Genomic DNA, 23,417 nt, shown 5'->3' on the forward strand with positions numbered 1-23,417 from the left:
ATAAACTCAAAGGTAGAAACAATGTCATCATTAATTTTGCCAGATGATTATCTTTCTTCAGAGCTTTGATAATCTCTGGATCAGTTTTATTATGCATGTAGTATACACTGTGATATTGTAATGAAATACCAGCCTAAAGAAGGTAACTACAAAAACCACGCAATTCCTTTTTTTTTTTTTTAGCAGTAGCAATTTCTATAAAGTAAAACGAAAAAGGTGAACTTCAATACTGTCAGCCTTATGGCACTTGTGTCACAATCCAAACACTTGGTTACATTTGCATTCTTGTGAAAATTTATTTGTTACAGTGTGATGAAAATTGATTTTTTTCAGTACAGGCAGAAGTAAAAACACATTGTAAAATAATCATCATCAAGGTTCATGAAAACTTGTTTACAATGTTTAAAATGAATCTTTAAAATCAGATAGTAGTCCAGAGCTTTGGTTTGTTAGCACTCATTTTTATGTTGAACCTCTGCACAGTGCAAGAAAAATTCTATAACAGTATACCCTATATGGCAGTCCCGTGAGCATTTAGTCTCTCAGTCTAATGACAGGAAAATGTGTTTCACACTTTTTCTGTGTTTTTTTTAAAGCACTTTTGGGATTAAAACTTAACTTTTTTTTTTACTGTCTTTAATACAAAAATATCAATACAGAGAATTTTGACAGTGTATTCTACAAATTAATGTGCAATGGACAGTAGCAATTGGAAGGTTTGGGGAAAGTTACATTAATGTGTTTTATAAAAATAAATTATATAGCAAACACCACCAAACAAAATCAAGCAGGTGCCTCATGTTTTGCAAAATAAGAGTAACATTCAGTTGACACCTTGACTGTTTTTCTCTACATATTTTCAAAGTATCAACAAGGCCATTACTTTTAAAAACTCTACAAATAATTCAGAATAATCCAAAGAAGTTCTAAAATACTTCTGTAAGTGATCAGTAGCACAGGAGACCATGGTGACAGTGGTAGAGGGCATCAACAGTGATCCATCCAACTGGTGTGGAGAGGAAGTGCACACATACAGAATGCATTGCGTATTGTATCTCATCTAGAGTTCATGCGTAACTGATGAATGATGACACTCTCTAAGAGAAAAGAGCAAAACATTTGCTATTATATAATTGGAAATATAGGTAATTTTAATACAATTACTAGAATTTGGCATTTTTATAGTGCTTTTTGTCAAACTTTTAGAGACCTTAATTAAACCTTACAAATACACTTCAGTGAGGTAAGATTCCCATATAAAGACCAGAGACTAAGATCAACAAGAAATGTCCTGGACAGTTTTATAGTGGGAATATGGGTTGGAGCCACAGATATGAGTTCTAATTCCTGGCTCTAAGTTCAGTGCTCTGACCACATCTCTGTTACTATACAAAAAATGTAATTTAACTAAAAATATATCTAACATTTGCATATTGACTGTATTTTCCTTTTTCATAGGCTGCTTTTCCTCTTAAGCACAGCTCATATAAAGACATATTAAGAATTACTTTACATAGTACAGTAAAACTCCAATAGTCCAGCATCCAATAGTCCGGCACTCCCGATAGTCTGGCATCAAAATGGCAAGAGCCTAGTGAGTGAGCTTCAGCAAAAAATGAGTCACAGGGTAACAGCAGCAGCAGCTGAACTGAGCAAAAAGGGTAAAAAAGGCTTACAAAAACCTAAAACATTACAGTATACTGTATACAGTATGTACAATAAAAAGGGTTAGGAACACTTTATATACAGCATATAATGTATACAGTATATATATATATATATATATATATATATATATATATATAACCAGTTTATAGTACCTCCTGATAGTCCGGCATATCTGATAATCCGGCACCACCTAGGTCCCATAGGTTCCGGATTATCGGAAGTCTACTGTAGTCCCATTGAAGTCACTCAGGATACATCTACACTACAGGGTTTTTGCGCAAAAACTCGCAGAGTGTCCACAACTCAAGCATGTTTTTACGCAAGAATATTTATAATAGAATGGCAGAATTGAGGACTTTTTGCGGTGTAGGTATACCTCTTTCTATGAGGAATAACTCCCTTTTGTGCAAGAGTTCTTGCACAAAAAGGTATGTGTGGACGCTCAACACGAAAGAGCCTATCGGAAAAAACACAGATACTCTGCTGACCATTCTGTTAATAGCAATCAGAGCTTTCTTGTGCAAGAGCGTCCATGCAGTCTGGACATGCTCTTGTGCAAGAAGTTTTTGCCAGTTCTTCCGCAAAAAGCTTCTTGCACAGAAAGCCTGCAGTGTAGCTGTAGCCTGAAATCCTCACATGTTTAAGCACTTACTTGCATTCTCAACTTTAAGTAAGCAACTAGTCTACTTGACTTAAATGGGACTACTCACAAACTGGTCCTGCTGAAATCAATGGTACTTTTGTCATTGATTTTAGTAGAGCTAGGATTTCACATATAATGTATAAAGCAGAGTTTGTGTAGATGTTGCAGGGTCATACTTGAAGATTATACAGCGTTGTTGATTCTGACCATTCTTTTGGTAATGCCACTACAAATATTAAATAATTAATTAATTATCCAATGGTCTAAAGTAATGTGTTTCCATTGCACACAAGGTATTTACTAAATCAGAGTGTAACCATAAAGGTATATTCCCATATACAGTGCAAATTTAAAGAAAACATGGCGTTTTAATGATAAAATTGTAGTCAGATATGTGAAATCTAGTATTTGTTTTCCGAAAGCATTTATTTCTGTAATTGAAACTTCTTATACAGCTAGTGATTATCTTCCCCTCTGTTTTCAAAAGCCCTCTACAAAGTATGCAAAATATTATTTCAGTGTATTCTTACCATTTTTATGAGAGTGCCTATGCTTCACCTTTTTAAAAAAAATTATGTTTGTAGAATGTTTAACTGTGGGAGTCGTAAAATATTGTAGTCTTAAAAGAGAAAAAATGTTCAAATATTTTATTTCTCATTTATGCCAGATCCTTACCACTAGATGGCATATTTTTATTATTTTACTCATGGATAAAACACAGTGAAGACAACAATTAGGAGAATGTGAGAACACAAGTGAAACAATGGAATTTCCCATTAATGTGTATTTATCAACATTTAACTGTTTACAAAACGGTTTTTCATTCATTAATATCTATATTTCCTGCCAGATTTGAATAATAAACATTAAAAATCATAAACTGCAGTTAAAGCCAACCTTCACCACTAACGCAGTTTTATTATTTCAGGTTCTTGGCAAACAGGAAGCAAAGTAAAACTTGTATTTGCTTAAGATCAAATTCTACTGCGATATGAACACATCTGTTAATTTCAGTGGGAGTCACGAGTTAATTTGAAGAAGAAAATTGTTCTTAATATCCAGTATATACATAAAAAGATATACATAGAGTTAGAAAACAAAATTTACAATTTAAAAACAAAAATTGGCTGGTAGAAAATTTCTTGGTCAGATCCAAAAATAATTGAACAATATAACCATAGTAAAGTTTCAAAATCAAAGCCTTCCTCTTATAGACCAAACAATAACTATGCAGGAAGAAGTAAGAGGCTAGAGAGGATTAAGAAAGCATGCTGTTTCATGTGTTCATTAATTTCTCTTATACTTTGCCCCTTCTAACATTTGACTTTGTAGCAGAGGCGTATTCTTGAAATTAAAATAGATGTCCCAAGAAGTGATTGTCTAAAATTTTCATAGGACATATTCTTTTATAGTCATGTAGGAATAATCTGGCAATGGATAGAGAGAATGCTTCTGGGACTATAAATCTTACAGCTTCTGTGAGCTATAAGTTTACTTAAAGAAACAACAGTTAATTAATTTACTCTAATGATAAAATTAAGATATTTGCACGGAGAGAACCAAATTCAGATTTAAATTATATCACTGTAAATCAGAGTTTACTGTAGTTATTTGCAATTAGTTTCTGGTAGATGAGTTTAGAATCTGGCCCCAAACTTAACAATTTGCATAAAGCCTTGCCAATTCAGATAATAAAAGCTTATCAACTGTCTTTTAACATTTGAAGTTTAAATTGATTTTTTTTAAACACAATTCACATGAATGGATAATGCCAACTGATACAAAAAGATGTACTGAAGACAATATAAGTTCCAGCTGCAAAAGGGAAACATCATGTACCAATATAACTATTTCTGAACTTAAAATCCTGTTCAGAGGAGTTGTTTAATATGGAGAGTTGTTCATACTTGTAAGAAGCCAGAAATAAAATAAATCCATACATGGCCCTACAGGGTTTTGTTCCTGCAGATGACAGCTCCCAATTTGAAAGTAGTTAACCCTCTTGACATTTTCTAAAAAGCCAGATAAAAGCAGAGACCAAGTAGAAAGATAGTTTCAAAGTGAAGTCAACATCTATAATGACAAATGTTACCAAGACCTCTGTCTGAGAGAGTTCAGTCAAAGTTAAGGGAATGGGAATTACTCACACAGATGGGAGAGAGAAAAACATTCCCTTAAATGAGAACAAGTTTAAAAGATGAGCTCATAGGAACTACTGCCAGGATACTACAGGTTTCAAACTGACTTAGTGATGTCAGCAATTGATATGAGATAGGAACAAATAATTGGTCTGAAAATCGTCCTTGTTTAAAACCTGAAGCCATGGTAGGATTGTAGCCTTCCCTCTTTAAAAATACACGTGTTCTTGAAATTCTGACCAGTCACCTAACATTACTGTTAGCATTGAATGGATCTGAAAACATGTTTAATATGATTTAGACAATAATCTGCTATGTAACCTATAACTGGCATGAAACTTTGCAAACCAATGCTCTTTTAGGGTGCGTCTACACAACGGCGCTATTTCGGGATAACATTAGTTATCCCGAAATAGTGTTGTGTGTGTCTTAACAGCACATCCCTTATTTTGAAATAATGGGCATCTTATTCTGGCTTCCTGTAAGCCTCGTTGCATGAGGAATAAGGAAGACTCTGGAATAGTACTCTATTTCAAAATTTGGCGCTGTCTATACAGCCTATTTGGAAATTTAGTGCTCTCCCAAAATAAGCTACGCAATTTGCATAGCTCAAATTATGTAGCCTATTTTGAGCTATGTGCAACTGTGTAGACATATCCTTAGCGATTATGCACATGATATTTATCACCAAGAAAGTGGTTTGAAGTTTAAATAGTCATGTACATATTGTATGGTCATATTATACAAGTCAATGTGTTATTTGTTTTTTAGCCATAGTGAGGAATGGGACAAAAGGAAAAGAGTAAACAGCTAACCATCCAAGTGGCCATAAGAATTCAAGATATCTGCTTAGTATATTTTAAGATCTGAAAGAAAACCCTTAGACTAGAGATAGCACTTGGTTCATGATGATATGCTCTCTCACACTGAGCAACACTTAGATCAGTATCTTCATTTACAGCCATGAGACTACTCACATGAGCAAGTTGTACTTAGCTTGAATAAAAGTGCTTGCCCTATATAATGGAGTAGAAAAACTGTGTTTAAGGACCAGATTGAAAATCAAAGTTCTACATGGAAATGCAGCTATGGAAGCTACTGTCCTTAACTCCACACACATATGCTGGAACACTTTTTGGTGTAACCTAACTCATTTTTCTGAGACTTTTCCCCATGCAAGGTACTGCTTTTTGCTGTATGAGGTGGAAATCCATCTGGAATGGCTACATCTGGAATCTATTCCAGCTGGAATGGCTTACCTTAAGCTGAGCTGTGGTGGCATCTACGCTGCAGGAGGGTGCAGCACACGCCCCGGTGGCTTGCCTTATTCCTCACAGAATGAGGAGTAATGGGTGCTGGCAAAGGCTGTCCCTCAATGTTTGATTTTTGGGTCTATACTAGACCCACTAAATCCAATGCTAGAAGATTGACCTCCAGAGGGTTGATTTCTGTAGTGTAGACAAGCCCTAAGGTGTCACAGGACTTCTAATTGTTTTTTAATTGTTCTGAGGCCTTTTTCACAGACAGATATGTTGTAACAGTCATGTTTCTTTCACTAGACAATGTTTTAAAGATGCCAAGGGGCTTATCTTATTGTAGTCACTAACCAGATTGCTATCTTCAGAGGAAAAGGCACTCTGAACTGCATGATCAAGACATCCAGGCATCAGCTTTTTAAGACTTCTGTTCTACAAGTCTTCTTTTTTGCAATTCCCTCCCCTCCCATCCTCTACTTAGAGTAGCAAATTTCAGGTAAATGAAAACCTATTACCAAGTGCTGTACTCATCTAATTTTTTTAACCCAAGAAATGCACTGAATTTAAAAACAGATACCTTTAAGTACTTACAAGCATAGTTTTCTCCAGATTACACAAAAATTTTCACTTCTCTCAATGTCAGAATAAGCCCTTTTACATAAATACTCGATAAACAATCTACATTACCCTTTGACTTACATCAGTCCTTATACTTCTATCTTTCTTCCCTTCTGGGAAGCTTTGCAAACTGAGACCAGTTCTCACCTTGTTAATATTTACACAAAATTAGTATGTTTTCAGGATCTTTTCATATGAATATTCACAAGTTGTTATTTTTATTTGATTGTGGTTTTTTTTCCTCCCAGATTAGTTTCAGAAACACCCTTTTGCCTGGCTCTCATTCCTTAAGTTTTGCTGGGTTGGCTGTGGATCAGAGATTTTCTCTGGTCTGGTCCTGGCAGTGAGATCTGTTCCTGAATCCTCAAAATATTGGTCTGACTTGTCAATTCTGTTTCATCTGATGTTGGTTGATTCCTTTTCACATGTCCTAATAATTCCACAAGCATTACATCTAGTTTGCCTCTTCATATCTGGCTGTACTATGGAAGCATTGGACATCCAATTCCATCAGAGGGTTTCTTCTTCAGCTAAAGTTGTCTCTCAAATCTCATCCAAAAGAAATGATGCTTTCAAAGGCAGGCACATGTAGACTATTGTTCCCATATACAGGTTGAACTTCTCTTGTACAGTACTCCCTGGTCTGGCAACATCCAGGATCGGACATAATTTTAGTTAGCCAGATTTCCATTTATCATGGGTGTGGCCAAGTTTCCTGTGGTGCTATAAAGTTTGTGTACAGCCACCAGACCTGATTGTCAGACTTCTGTGCTGTTATTTAGCTCTAATTTACCCCTAAATGTATTCTAAGAGCCCAGTAAGCAGTGGAAGTGTTGATAATTCTACTAGACAATACTGACCTCCCATGATTAGTGCCAAACCAGAGAATTTGTCTAGTCAGGTTCCAAGGGTGCCAGACTAGAGAGGTTCAACTTGTATATCATCAAAGTCAGGAGTCCCCAGCTGACCCCAGGCTCCATGGCTGCCCCTTTAAAATCCATCTCTGGTGTTTCAAAGAGGCAGCTGCCATGGAGACTGAGGTCAGCTGGGGACTGTCCAGCTGATCCTGTGCTCTGTGTGGCAACAGAACGCATGGTCAGCTAATACTGGGCTTCCCATGGCAGCAGAACCCGGGGTCAGCTGAGGACTCCCCAGCTGACCTTGGGTTTTGGGGAAATGCCGCACAGAGCCTGGGATCAGCTGTGAAGTATCCAGCTGACCCCGGGCTCCAGGGCTGACCCCTTTCAAACACACACGGAGGCGGCATTTCTAAGGGGCAGCGGCCGCACAGCTGATCCCCGGCTCAGCTGTGAGGCGGCTGCTCCTTTGAAATGCTACCTCTGTGCGTTTCAAAGGGGCAGTGGAACCCGGGGTCAGCTGGGAAGTTCTCAGCTGATCCCGAGCTCCGTGTTGTGCTGCCCATTTGAAGTGCTGTAGCAGTACTTCAAAGGGGCAGCACAGCATTAATGCCTGCGATTAACGCATTAAAAAAATTAACACATTAATCCTGGACTGCATTAATCACAGGCGTTAACGCATGTCAACTTACAGCCCTAATTATTAAAAGCTAAGACACTATAGAGATAATAAGAACTCATAATTAATTGAAAAAAAAAAACCTGGGGTATGGGACATTTATTGGGCGTAACATTTAGCTGGTCAGTAACTCACAAATTCCCCAGGAAAAAGCTCCAACTTTGGCTCTACTATTAGGGATATATATATATAGTCATGAGCCTGTTTTTCAGATGTCCTATAACCTACAATTCCAAAATTAATTGGAGATGCAGGTTAATGGAAGATACTTGAGAATCTGTGAAAAATCAGGGTAAATATTTTAATGATGTTCACCAGAAGGACATGTTTTGTATGAAAGAATGAGTGTCTTCAAGATAGCTAGGCTGAGAAAAGCTCTCTAATGAAAAAGTCTGGTTCTTTACAAGGGTAGCAACCCTAAGAATGGATTAAGGATAAACATTGCCTGGTTTTACCAAATACATGTTGCCCTCCATTGACAGATTTTTCTTTCAGCCTCTCCTTCCTAAGAGAAACTAATCCCTAATCTATTGGTTCATTGCATGGATTCTGTACATCCAATTCACTGCATTTTCATGCATCAACAATTGAACTTCACTTGGGCATTTTCCCTCTCATTCTTTTTGCATTACACTTATATTCTTCATGATGCATCTCTCATCTTCTTTTCTCTTCTCTCCTTCAGCTAGGGCACCAATAGTAGTGAGTCTCTTAATAGTTTGTTCAAATGGCTGAATCATTATATAGTTTTAAAATGCACCTTCTAGCCAAAATATAGGGAGCACATCAAGCTGCCTCAACCAGGAGTTCCATTACTGTATCACACTTATGTGGAATCTGAGATTTTTGGGGAAGTTATCATAACAATTATGGTGCTATCAAATGAAATAATGACATCAATCATATGCATCCACACCCATTTCCATGCTGAAATATTTCCTTAAAACATGCTTTAAAAAACAAATGGAAAAATGCAAATACTTCAGTTTAACCAAAACAAAACAGAACACAAACTAGTACTCCATAGCATTATAAACTGGGTCTGTATTTGAGATATAGACACACATCAAACTTCACTGAGGAAATTCAGGGTAAGTTATGGACAAAGTCTTCTGTCCCCTTTCCTCTGTACCTGAGCAGAGTTCTCCATCAGTTATGTTGCACCATTAACTGGCTGAATTAAGGACTGTTCTAAGACAGACACTTGGCAGCAGAAGTCAAACTACAGCACAATGTCTCATTATGAGCCTGAGCCGAAGTACACTGAAGTCTAAGACTTTGGCTGCACTACCTCAGGAAATACATCTACGTTACACTACTTCAATTACACAAATAATGTAAGTGGGGTTGATATAGCTAGATCCATGGTTCCTACACCACACTGTGTCAATGGGAGATGCTCTCCTGCTGACAGACCTTACTCTTCTGAAGGAGCTGGAGTACAGGAGTACATGGAAAAGTATCCTGCATTGACTCAGCGGGTCTTCACCAGACCTGCTAAAAGACATTACTGCATCAACTGCAGCAATGCGGATCTAGCCATAAGTATAAACAAGACCAAAGAAAGTCATTCCATTGACATCCATAGGAGTTGGATCTGGCCCAAACTATGGCTATAATAAAAAAAAAAATCAATTAGGTCAGAGTTTTTCAAACTATGGTCTGTGAATCACTGCTGATCCATAGAGAGATGGCTGGTCACATGGTCCTGGCTCTTCCTCTTTGTTTCTAGCTACAAGATTTCATTAAGAGAGACCTAAAAATATGTGGCTTTTATCACATCACTTCTCTAGGCCACAATTGCTTTAGCTGTCTCACAAATGGTAAGTGATCATGAAAAAAAAAAAAAAAAAAAAAAAAAAAAGAGAGAGAGAGAGAAAGTGGTCTATGTCCTTATGAGTGAGATGGAAGTGGTCCCATGAGACACTTTCTTAAGAAGTGGCCCAATCAGTAAGTTCAAAACCCTCTGAACTAGATCAGTGTATAAGTGAATCTGCTCAGACAATTTCATTGTCTGCAAACATTACTAGCCTCCAAATAGCTTTTTAGCTCAGCATAGAAACCAAATTATATTGTTAAAGTCAAGACATGCACACTTATTAGTTTGTTATGTTAAGTGACAGTTTTAGGACTTAATTAGTAAATGCAAACACCAGCAACTAACAGACAGGAGGTTGATTTCCATGGTAGCAGTAAAACCTGCACAACATACCCCCTTAGCCATTGCCCTCAGCCCTTCCCCCCGCCCAGGGAGGTAGAGCTGTTGGCTGAAGATTTCTTCAGTTCTATTTTCATAGACTGAGTCTCGGCACGAGGCTCGAATTTTGTCACATTTCCTGCTCCTGGGGCTGCCACTACTGGCTTTCCTGCTTTCATACCTTTTGACACAGGAATACGGGTGGGTGTAGGTCTCTGTGATGACCCATCCTGTCCTGTCTGCAAGAGAAATAATGAGATAGTATAGAATGTTAAGCAAGACTTTTAGGAGTTTTTCTTTAACAGATATTAAATCTATACAGTTCCTTCTTGGTTTCTTCTATTATTTAAAATATGTCTTAAAGCCTCCAGTGCACTAGCCACCTCTCCCAGGATTTAGAAACAACATAAGCAAACAACTAGCCATAAATATATCCACCCCAGCCCAGGCCCCTTTTTATCAAAAAAGCGACGAGGAGTCCTGTGGCACCTTACAGACTAACTGAAGTGTAGGAACATAAGCTTTCGTGGGCAAAGACCCACTTCGTCAGATGCATGTAGTGGAAATTTCCAGAGGCAGGAATAAATATGCAGGCCAGGATCAGGCTGGAGATGACCAGGTGGATCCAATCAAGGAGGATGAGGCCCACTTCTAGCAGCTGATCTGGAGGTGTGAATTCCAAGAGAACAGAAGCTGCTTTTGTAGTTAGCAAGCCATTCACAGTCTTTGTTTAATCCAGAGTTGATTGTGTCAAACTTAAAGATGAACTGTAGCTCAGCAGTTTCTCTTTGAAGTCTGGTCCTTAAGTTTTTTTGCTGCAGGATGGCTACTTTTAGATCTGCAATTGTGTGTCCAGGAAGATTGAAGTGTTCCCCTACAGGTTTTTGTATGTTGCCATTCCTAATATCAGATTTGTGTCCATTGATTCTTTTACGTAGGGACTGTCCTGTTTGGCCGATGTATATAGCAGTGGGGCATTGTTGGCACATGATGGCATATATTACGTTGGTGGATGTGCAGGAGAATGTACCAGTGACAGTATGGCTGATCTGGTTAGGTCCTGTGATGGTGTTGCTGGTGTATATATGTGGGCAGAGTTGGCACCGAGGTTTGTTGCAAGGATTGGTTCCTGAGTTGGAGTTATTATGGTGCGGTGTGTAGTTGCTGGTGAGAATATGCTTCAGGTTGGCGGGTTGTCTGTGGGCAAGGACCGGCCTACCTCCCAAGGCCTGTGAAAGCGAGGGATCATTGTCCAGGATGGGCTGAAGATCACTAATGATGCGTTGGAGAGGTTTTAGCTGGGGACTGTAGGTGATGGCCAGTGGTGTTCTGTTGGTTTCTTTCTTGGGCTTGTCCCGTAGCAGGAGGCTTCTGGGTACACGTCTGGCTCTGTCAATCTGTCTCCTCACTTCCTCGTGTGGGTATCGCAGTTTACAGAATGCTTGTTGAAGGTCTTGTAGGTGTAGGTCTCTGTCTGAGGGGTTGGAGCATATGCGGTTGTACCTCAGTGCTTGGCTGTAAACAATGGATCGTGTGGTGTGTCCGGGATGGAAACTGGAGGCATGCAGGTAAGTATAGCGGTCGGTAGGTTTTCGGTATAGGGTGGTATTGATATGACCGTCACTTATTTGTATCGTGGTGTCCAGGAAATGGACCTCCCGTGTAGACTGGTCCATGCTGAGGTTGATGGTGGGGTGGGAGCTGTTGAAATCATGGTGAAATTCTTCCAGAGTCTCCTTCCCATGGGTCCAGATGAAGATGTCATCGATGTAGCGTAGGTAGAGAAGGGGTGTAAGTGGACGAGAGCTGAGGAAGCGTTGTTCCAGGTCAGCCATAAAAATGTTGGCGTATTGTGGGGCCATGCGGGTGCCCATAGCAGTGCCACTGGTCTGGAGGTATATGTTGTCACCAAATCTGAAATAGTTGTGTGTGAGGATAAATTCACAGAGTTTATCAGCTGCTAGAAGTGGGCCTCATCCTCCTTGATTGGATCCACCTGGTCATCTCCAGCCTGATCCTGGCCTGCATATTTATTCCTGCCTCTGGAAATTTCCACTACATGCATCTGACGAAGTGGGTCTTTGCCCACGAAAGCTTATGTTCCTACACTTCAGTTAGTCTGTAAGGTGCCACAGGACTCCTCGTCGCTTTTGCAGATTCAGACTAACACGGCTACCCCTCTGATACTATCTTTATCAAAAAGGGAGAGAAAAGATGGACTTTGCAGCATGCTAAGAAGGTTAACAAATCTGGGCTCTTGTGTACCAATGGTGAGGAGCAAATTCAAAAATAAAGGACCCTTCTGAGTCTGTTTACATTGCCAGTTTTTTTGGCAGAAAATATGCTAATGAGGAACTCATTAGCATAAGTCACGATGTCATTAACATATTTTCCGCCATTCCTTTTTGCGCAGAAAGAAGCAGTGTGGACTTTTTTGTGTGCGCAAAAACCTTGTTTTGCACAAAATCCTTATGCCTGTCCCAGAGAGGCATAAGGATCTTGCGCAAAACGGGGCTTTTGAACAAAAAAAACCCACGTCCATATCGCTTCTTTTTGGGCAAAAGCCTCTTGAGCAAAAAGAAACGGCAGAAAATATGCTAATGATATTGTGACTTATGCTAATGAGCAGGGCTCGACAAATCACTGAATCTACTTACCCGTGGCGAGTAGATTTCAGCCGGTCGCCCCATTCACCGGCAACGCACGTATGCGCAATGTAGGTCTTGCGCATGCGCAGTGCGGGGCTAGCGAGTAGGTTTCGCTGCCATTTGTCAAGCCCTGCTGAGTCCCTCATTAGCATATTTTCTGCTGGGGGGGGGCGCAAATGGCAGTGTAGACTATGCCTCAGAGAATGCTCTGACATGCAACTCCCTTTCACTTATATTTGAAGAATCCTAGCCTGAGTGCGACGGAGCCATGTAGATTTGTTGTTTTGGCAAAGTCAAATGAAGCCGCGATTTAAATGATCGCGGCTTCATTTAAATTTACATGGCTGCCGCGCTGAGCCGACAAACAGCTGATCAGCTGTTTGTCCGCTCAGCGCGCTAGTCTGGACGCTCCCCTGCCGACATTAAAGCCCTTTGTCGGCAGCCCCACGAGGAATAACGGGGCTGCCGACAAAGGGCTTTGATGTCGGCAGGGGAGCGTCCAGACTAGCGCGCTGAGCGGACAAACAGCTGATCAGCTGTTTGTCGGCTCAGCGCGGCAGCCATGTAAATTTAAATGAAGCCGCGATCATTTAAATCGCAGCTTCATTTGACTTTGCCTATGTGTCTAATCTACATGCCTCTGACGACAGAGGCATGTAGTCTAGACACAGCCCCAAAGACTAACAAAACTTGTTAATTAAAAACTATGTAAAATTTCTATATAGTAACTTTGCAGTATGAAGACCAAATATGCAGCACATTGAAAACAAATGAGAAAACAATCTAAATTAAATCAGCAAAATGAATAGTGTTGGGGGGCATTTTGCTAATTGCATACTACAAACCTTACTTTAAAATAATCAAATGAATCTGTTACAGAATCTATCCCCTGCTGTACCAGACTGCAATAGAATCTAGGGCCCTTACCACAAAACTTAGTTTCAAGTTGCCATAAAGTATACAGGGTCCTCTTTATATGCACTGAGCATTCCAAAAGGAGGCGAACTACCTCCATCCTTACCAGTCAATCAACGCTCTCCATTTCTTAATGTGCCAAGAACAGTCCAAACTAGATGCACATATACACATAATAAAAGTCACAACTGGGAAATTTGAATGCTGACTGGCCAGTGGGAAGCTAGTCATTTTCAACAACCAAAAGCAGCATTTCTAACAACACTTACAGGATCTTACTTCTTTTGTCAAAACAAGTAAGATCCATTGAACACTGTATGGCATAACATGCAAACACATTCTATCAGAGCTGGAAAATATGTCAACATACTATGGAGCCAAAATGACAAACATCCTGCACTCCCTGGAAGCTTTCACCAGTGTGTAAACATACAGCTATTAAATGAAGTAACTGGAATCTCCGGCATTTCTTGAGTTTTAATGACACAAATTATTAATTGAAGATTTTGGCACTCTAGAGTTACTAGTTTCATGCCTAAAACACTCAAAAATCATTTAAACATACTTTGACTCTTTCCCCCTGCCCTACAGTTTCCAAAGACATACACTAACATTTCACTCATATCATAACTGACACCATTCCAACACACAACTCCAACACATTTTTCTCTTGCTAAGTGAAAGGAAAACTAGCTCTATGCAGGTGACCAATATGACTGAATAAACACACAGACTGTGTTTTGAACTTCCCCTAAGCCAATGCTGGTTTTAGGAATGGGCAAGCAGGGTAGTTGCCTTAGGTGCCAACTTCCAACGGGTGCTGTACCCCATACCACTTTGTGTGTGGGGACGTATCTTTCCTCTTTTTTCTGATTAGCCAGTTATAGTGTTTTGGGGGTTCATCAGCTTGAGGGGAGCAGCAAAACATTTTTGGTGGCTCGGAAAATGGCTACAGCTACTCCTGCCCTCACAGTGTCAGGCCCTACAGTGCTGTCACTCTGTCATTTTGCAGGATTCGGAGTGAGGATGGCTCCCTTCTGTCCTGCACATTTGCAGGTGACTACATTCTTTCTGCCAAAGCTATTTATGTCCATAATGGCAGTTCACCGCAGAACATGCAGACAAATATACTAGTCAAAGGGTTGTAATGAGGAAGGTTGGTTGTTTACAAAGCACAGCAATGATTTCGACTTTTTGAAAGGTTAGCATATGCTTAAGCAGTTTGTAACACAAATCCACTGAGTGTATTTTAATAATATTGGAGGATGGCTATCCCACTTACAACACTATATCTCTTCTAATATTTTTAAATAGGAGAATGGCACAGTAATACAGAGGAACATGAACAGCCGTAACACAATAGAGAATTGAGTCCCAGGCTTGTAAAAATGTTACAGAAGGTATGTGGAACACACTGATATGAGGAAATTACAGGACTCTTAATCATGGATGTTGGTGGCTTGCATGAGTTAGCCAACCATATCAGCACCCCCAACATGATGTCTGTAATTTCCTTCAAGTTGAGTTTGCTAGAGGCACTTTATTATATTTTTGGAAAATAAAATATGACAGACTAAAAGGGATGTAAATAAAAACAAAAGATAACACTCTATGTCCTAAATGACCCAGATGTGAAATTACAACCACTATTTTGGAATCATTGTGTAGGGAGGTTTCATCAGTTCAGGCAGGACTTTTAAAAATTACATGCTTAGCACTATAGAAATAACCTCCTCGTACAACTAGTGGCTCTTCAGAATGTTTTCTGTCCCCTCCCCCCACTTCCCGTTCTATTTTAAACAGTTAAGAAAAAGTTAAAGTTAAAAATGGCAAATCTGTTGTAAAACAGATAAGAGCCAGGAATTTCAGAATTACATCTCACTCTGTTCTTTATTCACCCCACAGGGTATTGTATGGCTACAGATACTGTATCAATTAATTGAGATAGCACAATGAACTAAGTTATGAACTAACACCTACAGAAAATAGAAGCAGGGTTTCTCTCTACAGGCAGTCCCCGGGTTACGTACAAGATAGGGACTGTAGGTTTGTTCTTAAGTTGAATCTGTATGTAAGTCGGAACTGGCGTCCAGATTCAGCCGCTGCTGAAACTGACCGCCAGTTCTGACTTACATACAGATTCAACTTAAGAACCCCAAGCGTCCCCAAGTCAGCTGCTGCTGAAACTGATCAGCGGCTGATTCCAGGAAGCCTGGGGCAGAGCAACTCTGCCTCCGGCTTCCTGTAGTCAGCGCTGGTCAGTTTCAGCAGCGGCTGACTTGGGGACGCCTGGGGCAGAGCAGCTGGGGTGCTGCTGGGTTGCTCCAGTAGCACCGCTCCTCGCTCCTTGGCACTACTGGACCAACCCAGCAGCACCCCAGCTGCTCTGCCCCAGGCGTCCTGATTCAGCCACTGCTGAAACTGACCAGCAGCGGCTGAATCAGGACCTGGGGCAGAGCAGCTGGGGTGCTGCCGGGTTGGTCCAGTAGTGCCCAGAGCAGCGCTGCAGGACCAATCGGCGCCCCAGCTGCTCTGCCCCAGGGTCCACAACAAAAGCCTGGTCTGCTGGGGGGGAGGGGGGGACACACTAGCTGCGCCCCCCCCCCCCAGCAGACCAGGGACACGGGGAGCAGAGCCGCAGCGGCAGCGGGGTGCCGAGCCTCTGAGGCTTTGCTCTGGCAAAGCCTCAGAGGCGCGGGACCCCGCCGCGGTTGCGGCTTCAGTCCCGGTGCCCCTGGTCTGCTGAGGACTGTCTCCAGCAGACCAGGGGCACCGGGAGCGAAGCCGCAGCAGCGGCGGGTTCCCGCGCTTCTGAGGCTTTGCTCTGGCAAAGCCTCAGAAGCGCGGGAACCCACCACTGCTGCAGCTTCAGTCCCGGTGCCCGTGGTCTGCTGGAGACAGTCTCCAGCAGACCAGGGGCACTGGGAGCAGCTTACGAATGGGGCTCTCTCGCCCCGGAGCTCACAGGCAGCAATCCGCCACCTCGACCTCCGGGGCGAGAAAGCCCCGTTCGTAAGTACGGATCCGACATAAGTCGGATCCGCGTAAGTCGGGGACTGCCTGTATACTGTCCTCTCTTCTTCTCTGCCCAACCACAGTAGTAAAATTTACAGCAGCATCATTCTTTCATTTCCTACAGCTTTTTAAGGTCTATCTTGTAAGGCTCTACTCAAGTGGTTATAGTAAGATAATGCCAAAATGGGCTATTTAAAAACACTACAAGGAAAGTTCTGCTCTCAGTTACCCCAGTTGAAATCCAGAATAACTTTAGTGAAGTCAACAGCATTTTCAGTTTTTTTCAACTGTTCTTCCACAATGGAGGTGTCACATCAAGTCCATTTTATGGCTTGCCATTTCCCTACCATGAAGTCTGGGCAGATATCCTGTGGAATCCTCTGCTACTTACCACTGATTGTGTTCCTCGTGTGGATGATGTTGTAACTGGAGTTATAGTTATAGTACTTGTTACTTTGCTTGCTCCAGGCCTGGAGGAGAAATGGTTCCTCGGGGAACGAAGGACTGTACCAGTCATAACCTCCTTTTCTGCTGCTACATTCATTGGTCTGACTGTTATCACAGGACTAGTTCCCTCAGAAGCACCACCAGGGGAGCGTTTAAACTGAGAACCTAGATGAATATGAATTTTGTTGTCCTCTGTTGTTATAATGTTGGCATTGGCATTGTACTTCCGGATTGGTGTTGGGACCGTTTGTTTTTCTGGTGTTACTTTGAAAACAGCCCTTCCCATGGTCATATCCTGTAATTCTGGGGAGACAGAGATTTCTGCTGGTGCTGCAGATGTAGATACTGTCATAATCTGAATTGGGGACGTGGGTCTTTCCATGAAAGGAGCTCTCCCTCCATCTGAGGGCTTTTCTCTGGAGAATGTGGTGATAGTAACAGGTGACATAGCTCGCTCTGGGCCCACTGAGCTCTCGGAACCTTTTCCTTTTTGTGACACATTTGGAGAGGGAATGATGGTAATTCGAGGCTTCTGATTTCCCAAGGTCGGAATGACAGTGGTGCTTGAAAAGAATTCCTCAGATGTTGGGCTAGTTATTTCCAGAGTAGCTGTGCTATTCTCATGATCGGGAGTCACCCGAATATGAAGAGGTTGTCCCTGCTTTGGGGAAAGGACCACCTCTCCAGGATGTCCTGGGCTACCATGTATTCGGGCTCCTTTATCGTAAGCTGCCTGGGGCACATTATCTCTTTTTCTCATCCATGGTATCCAAGATTTCCTCATTGCAAGCTCATTTGCTGCTGGGGGATACCTGTCAAGCACAGACGAGCGCTCCATGGGTTTTTTCAGCCCTACCTGTCGCAGATTACTCATGATGTGATTTTCTTCTTGAAAGGATTTCCTTATAAACACGGCTGGCGTTTCTTCTTCTGCTGTTTCACTACTTACAGCATCAGTCTGCACCCCTGTGGATGTCACAGGAACATCTACCATTCTTCTACCATTCATGCTGGGTCTGAGGACACGGCTGTAACGCTTAGAAAGCTCTAACTCTTTTGTTAAGTTCAGGACTTCCTGCCCCATATTTTTGTTTTTATTTTCTTCCTCCATAAATCTTTGCTGCAGAACAGAATAATCAACTTGGAGCTGGGAAAGCTGATCTTCTTTGTTCATCAGCTCATGAATTTTTTCCTTAAGTGCTTGCACTTCTGCTTTCAAATCTCTGCTTTTAGCCTCTTCTAGCCGAAACCTGTGCCTCAACTCGGCTTCCTGACTCACCACTTCACCCTTCTCTATTGCTTTGGTTTTGGCAATCTGGAGTTTCATTTCCTCCAGTTGCTGAGAAAGGAAGTTAGCTTTGTCCTGCTCTGTCCTAAATTTCTGCTCCAGCTGATCATATTCATCCTCTGTCTTCATCAAGTCTCCTTCAACCACTTCCAATTGTTTGAGACGTTTTTTCAGTCTTTCAATTTCAATGGTTAGTTCTTTAATCTTGTTGTCCTCCTGATAAGCAAGTTCTGGTCCTTTTCTGGCTCGACCTCTTGCTATTTCTCTTTCTACTTCCTCTATACTTTCAATTCTTTTCTTTAACAGATCAACTCTACAGCTCAGTTCAGAGGATTTTTCTTCTTCGCTTTTCAGTTTCCCAATTAACTCATCTCTTTCCTTTGTCAAACTGGACACTTTTTCCTCCATTTCAGTTTTTAGTTTCAAAAGCTTCTTACTTTCATCTATTAATTTCTCAGTCACATCCATAACTTTACTTTGTTCCAACTTAACATTTTTGTTCAGACCTTCAACTTTTCTTTCTTCCTGCTTTATTTTTTCCATCATATTTTTTCTTTCATCCACCAGCATGACAGTAAATGACTTTAGCTTGGTAAGGTCCTCTTTTAAGCTTAGTTCAGCTTTTTCCAATCTACTTTCTGAAGATTCAAGATCTTTCACTCGAGTCTTCACCACGTCCAACTCACTTATTAAGTCTTTGGTTAAATGTTTTTCTTTCTCCAGATTTAAGTGCAGCTGGGTACATTCAGACTTACTTTTACTAAAAGCCTCTTCCAGCTTCTCCAGTTCTGACATTCTCTTCTGCAACTTTTCCACTTCAAGTTTCAGCTCTTTGCTATGATGTTCTTCCTCTTGTAGTTTCTTTTTCAACTCTCTACACTGGGATTCAGTTTTTGTGATCTCCTCATCTTTGCCTTCCATTTCAAGTACACGCTTGCGTAGGTTTTCCACTTCAGCCATCAAGCTAGAGTTTCCACATTCCCCTTTTGCTATTTTATCCCTTAATTCCTGAAGTTCTTCCTCAGCCTTGTGAAGATTTTTGTTAGTTTCTTCTAGTTCCTCAATTCTACGAGTCAAACCAACCAGCTTAAGTCTCAGCTGTCTGTTATGTGACTCTTGATTAACCAGTTTAGTGGTCATTTCCTCATGCTCTTGAGAAAATGATAACGTCTTGTGTTCAAGTTCTGTTTCTAACTTCATCAATTTTTGTCCATCTTCTTTTGTTTTTGAACTAATAACTTTAAGCTTTTCTTCTTCTTCCTTTAATTTCTGAGCAAGATCTTCTATTTTTTGACTTTGCTGACCAAGTTGTTCAATATGCATTTGTCTCTCATCCACCAGCATGAGTGCAAATGACTTGAGTTTGACCAGTTCGTCTCTCAATTTATTGAGTCTCTTTGTGTGTTCTTTCTCCTTGCGGGCTTGATAGATTTTTTCCTGTTCAAGAAGCTTCTTTAATCTGAAAAAAATAGAATACATACATTATTCAAGTGCATTTTCCCCTTTATATTTCAATGCTCAGCCACAGATTTTCATGTTGCATTAGTGTCCAAGAGCAATCTCTTAACACATTGTCTCATATAACTCTCCCAAAGTTATTTAAATTAGGGAAGCTTATTGGAAATTACACAAAATTGTTTGGTAGTCTAAAAAAAAAAATAGTGTTAAGCATAAGATTTTATCCTCCGACTACTGTAAATTACTACGCATTTCCCCTTTATTTGGGTGGAAATATACTATTTCAGATTTCCTCTGATCTAATATATAGGTGACATCATTCAGTTACAGGATACATTATCTTCAGTGGCAGAGGTGAAAAACAAAAGTTTTAATACGCAGCTTTGAACTGAATTACCCTAAATGTACGTTACTATCATCATTCCACCTGAGAAATTGTATCATTTACCCAACAGGACATATATATACATTTAATAGCCCATTTACATTGTGCCAGCTTCATAAGATGGAAGCCTCATTAGCTTGTTGTACATGCAAGAATGCGTGAAATGAGATCAGATCTGAGTGAATAGCTTCAAGTTGCCAGGATTCACTAGATCAACACTGGCCAGAAGTGAAACAGCTGAACAGAAGCACTGTATGTCAGCTCTCAGTCACCATACTACCCATTGCAGCAGTGGTAAATTAATATAAAAATAAGTTTGGCTGCTTAATAACTGCTGTAAATACTTTAAGTGTTTAACTTTCCTGGGCTCAATTCTACATACAGAACAGTACAAAACTGGCACTCCTCTATTGACTGCAAGGATCAGACTAATCAAAGCTTTAGCTAGAACACAAATTCTCTACTTGACATTGAGCAATTAAAGAGCAACTGGATTTTCTGACATTTTACAGAATGCAAAGGCTCATGAAGGAACTAGATCTATTATCTAAAAATGATTTAAATCTGTGTTGTGTATAACAATACTTTTTCAGCCCTATTCAGATAACATGTCAAAGTAGAAACAAAGCATACTTTAGGCCCATACTTTAAATCAAGAACACATGGATATCAATGTAGAAAGTGACAGTGCAGAGATTAGTAAAAGAGATGTTTTTCCACAGATACAGAGGTATTGTTGTAGGGATATTTGTTGCCATAAATTTAGGAGTACTGTCGTAAAAAGTAACAATATTGTTTTAAAGAAGATACAGATAGGTTTACACAAATTACTGGGAAACTACATACTGTTCAATCCATTATCAAAGTACTCTCAGTTCCTGCATTAAGATCCATGCAACAGTACAAGTTCATTGCTTTGTTCAGTCTATATCCAAAACATTTTAACCCTTCACAACCAACTGAAAAGCTAATTTTCCTGGATCTTGACTTAACAGCAAGAACTAAAATTAACTTGGTTCATAGGAACTATTGCCATCTCACTACTGATTCCATGGGGATAAAAAAAAAAAAAAAGACCAGGATCTGGGATGAAAAGCCATATGAAAGGGGAGGGAAGCCAGAACACTTCAGTATGCAATAGGCTGGGAAGGCAAATGTCAAAGAATGTGATTGAATGAAAGAGTGAGATGGGACATGGGTGGAAGAGGAGGGCAACAACATTAGAAATAGAACTCATGGTGAGCTCAGGAGGAAAGGCAAGAGTGGGAGGAGAAACTATCAGGTATAGTATGATGTAGTTAGGAGGGGAAAGAGAGGGGGAAATCAGGGTAGCTAGCACAAGAGAAGAGAATATAGCAGGAATGGGAGTAAATCAGTTTTGCTGTTGCAGCGCCTAAGAGACGTAAAAAAATGAAAGTGAAAGAAAGATCCCCAAGCAGCATGCACTGCCATTATACATTCTAGGTAAATGTGCATAGGGTGCAATGAGGAGTCCCGTGACACCTTCTAGACTAACTTTTGAAGATTCAGACTAACACAGCTACCCCTCTGATACTTGTGCATAGGGTGGCACTACCAACCCCAACCTCAATACTGCAAGTTTCTTAACAAACAAGAACTGCTGAACTAAGCCTTTATAAGGTCAAGTAAGCAAAAAGAACTGTATCCTTGAAAACTCTCAGCCCCTTTTCCCCAAAAAAGGGAATTTAAAAGAACCTAGATGTTTGAATGACTAACATTCAATTAAGATACACATCCTCTCTGAAGCTGGCTGAGTAGATGAATAAGAACATAACCTTGGCCATACGGGATCAGAACAACGATCTACCTAGCCTAGTATCTTATCTTTCTGCAATGGTCAGTGACAAATGTTTCAGAGGAAATGAACAAGTGACCCATTAGGTCATTTAGTCAGTGGTTGAGGGACACCCTGTGCACAGGGTTAACTCCTTCGCCATCCTGGCTAATCACCACTGATGAAGAATAGCCACCTATCCTCCATGAACTTACCTAACTCTTTTTTGGACCATGTAACAATTTTGGTCTCCCCAGCAGCCACTGGCAAGGAATTCTGCAGTTGACTGTGCCTTGTGTGAAGAAGTACTTCTTTATGTTGGTTTTAAATTCACTACCTATTCATTTCATTGGGCGACTACTTGTTCTTGTATTATGTAAAAGGGTAACTAACACTTTGTTATTCACTTCTCTACACTAATCATGATTTTATACACCTCTAGCATATGCCCCCCTCAGTCATCTCTTTTCTAATCTGAACTGTCACTCTTTTTAATTTTTCCTCACAGAGAAGTTGTTCAATTGCCTAATCATTTTTGTTCCCTCTTTTAACATATCTTTTTTCAGATGGAGTGACTAGAACTATGTGAAGTATTCAAGTTGTGGTTGTAACATGGATTTATGTAGTGACATTATGACATTTTCTATTTTATTATCTGTTTCTTTCCTAATCATTCCTAACATTGTTTGCTTTTTTGGCTGTTGCTGCACATTAAGTGGATATTATCAGAGAACTATCAACAAGGACTGCAAGATTTCTTTCTTGAGTGGCAACAGCTAATTTATATCCCATCTTTTTGTACGCATCATTGGATTATGTTTTCCAATGTGCATTTCACTGCTTTTATCAGCATTGAATTTAATCTGCCATTTTGTTGCCCAGTCACCCTGTTTTGTGAGATCCCTTTGTCATTCTTCACAATTACCTTTGGACTTAACAAACTTGAGTAATTTTGTATTGTCTGCATACTTTGCCATCTCACTGTTTACCACTTTCTCTAGGTCATTTACTAATATGTTGAATAACACTGGTCCCCTACAAATTCTGGGGGACCCCTGCTATTTTCCTCTCCATTGTGAAAACTGACTATGTATGTCAGGGTGGGCAATAACATAGCAGTGGTTTGCCAGGATTAGCCCCTGGCAGACCACCATTATATTTACTAGCATGGCCACAGGTACCCCTAGGCCATGTGGGAACCTGCCCTACCACCTAGCTGTCAGGGTGCCCTTTATCCCTCCAGTACCAGGGATGACCTGACCTGGGACTAGAGCCCATGACCCTGTCCTTTCCAGGTGATGCCCTATCCTCTAGACCAAGCAGGAACCTGCCCCACCACCTTGGCGTCAGGACGCCCTTTATCCCTCCAGCCCCGGGGACGACCCGGGTGATCACAACTCACCATTCGCA

At 40.6% G+C, this 23,417-nt stretch overlaps 1 protein-coding gene across 5 annotated transcripts in view; it reads right to left on the reverse strand.

Annotated features, from left to right (window-relative positions):
* Positions 1-30: 30 nt before the first annotated feature.
* Positions 31-23,417, reverse strand: part of FILIP1 (filamin A interacting protein 1) — a 147,204-nt gene continuing 123,817 nt past the window's right edge. For 4 of the 5 annotated variants that reach the window (XM_006131943.5, XM_006131944.5, XM_014577989.4 and 1 more), the window contains 3 exons: positions 17,026-19,828; positions 10,072-10,295; positions 31-1,097 (listed from right to left, as the gene is read on the reverse strand). In XM_006131943.5, coding sequence (XP_006132005.2) covers positions 10,089-10,295; positions 17,026-19,828 — 3,010 coding nt within the window. In that variant the 3' untranslated portion in view covers positions 31-1,097; positions 10,072-10,088. The remainder of the gene's footprint in view (positions 1,098-10,071; positions 10,296-17,025; positions 19,829-23,417) is intronic. The other variant, XM_006131945.5, reaches the window with a different exon arrangement.

This window comes from Pelodiscus sinensis, chromosome 3 (genome assembly GCF_052426305.1).
Source record: "Pelodiscus sinensis isolate ZL-2025 chromosome 3, ASM5242630v1, whole genome shotgun sequence".
Taxonomy (NCBI): domain Eukaryota; kingdom Metazoa; phylum Chordata; order Testudines; family Trionychidae; genus Pelodiscus; species Pelodiscus sinensis.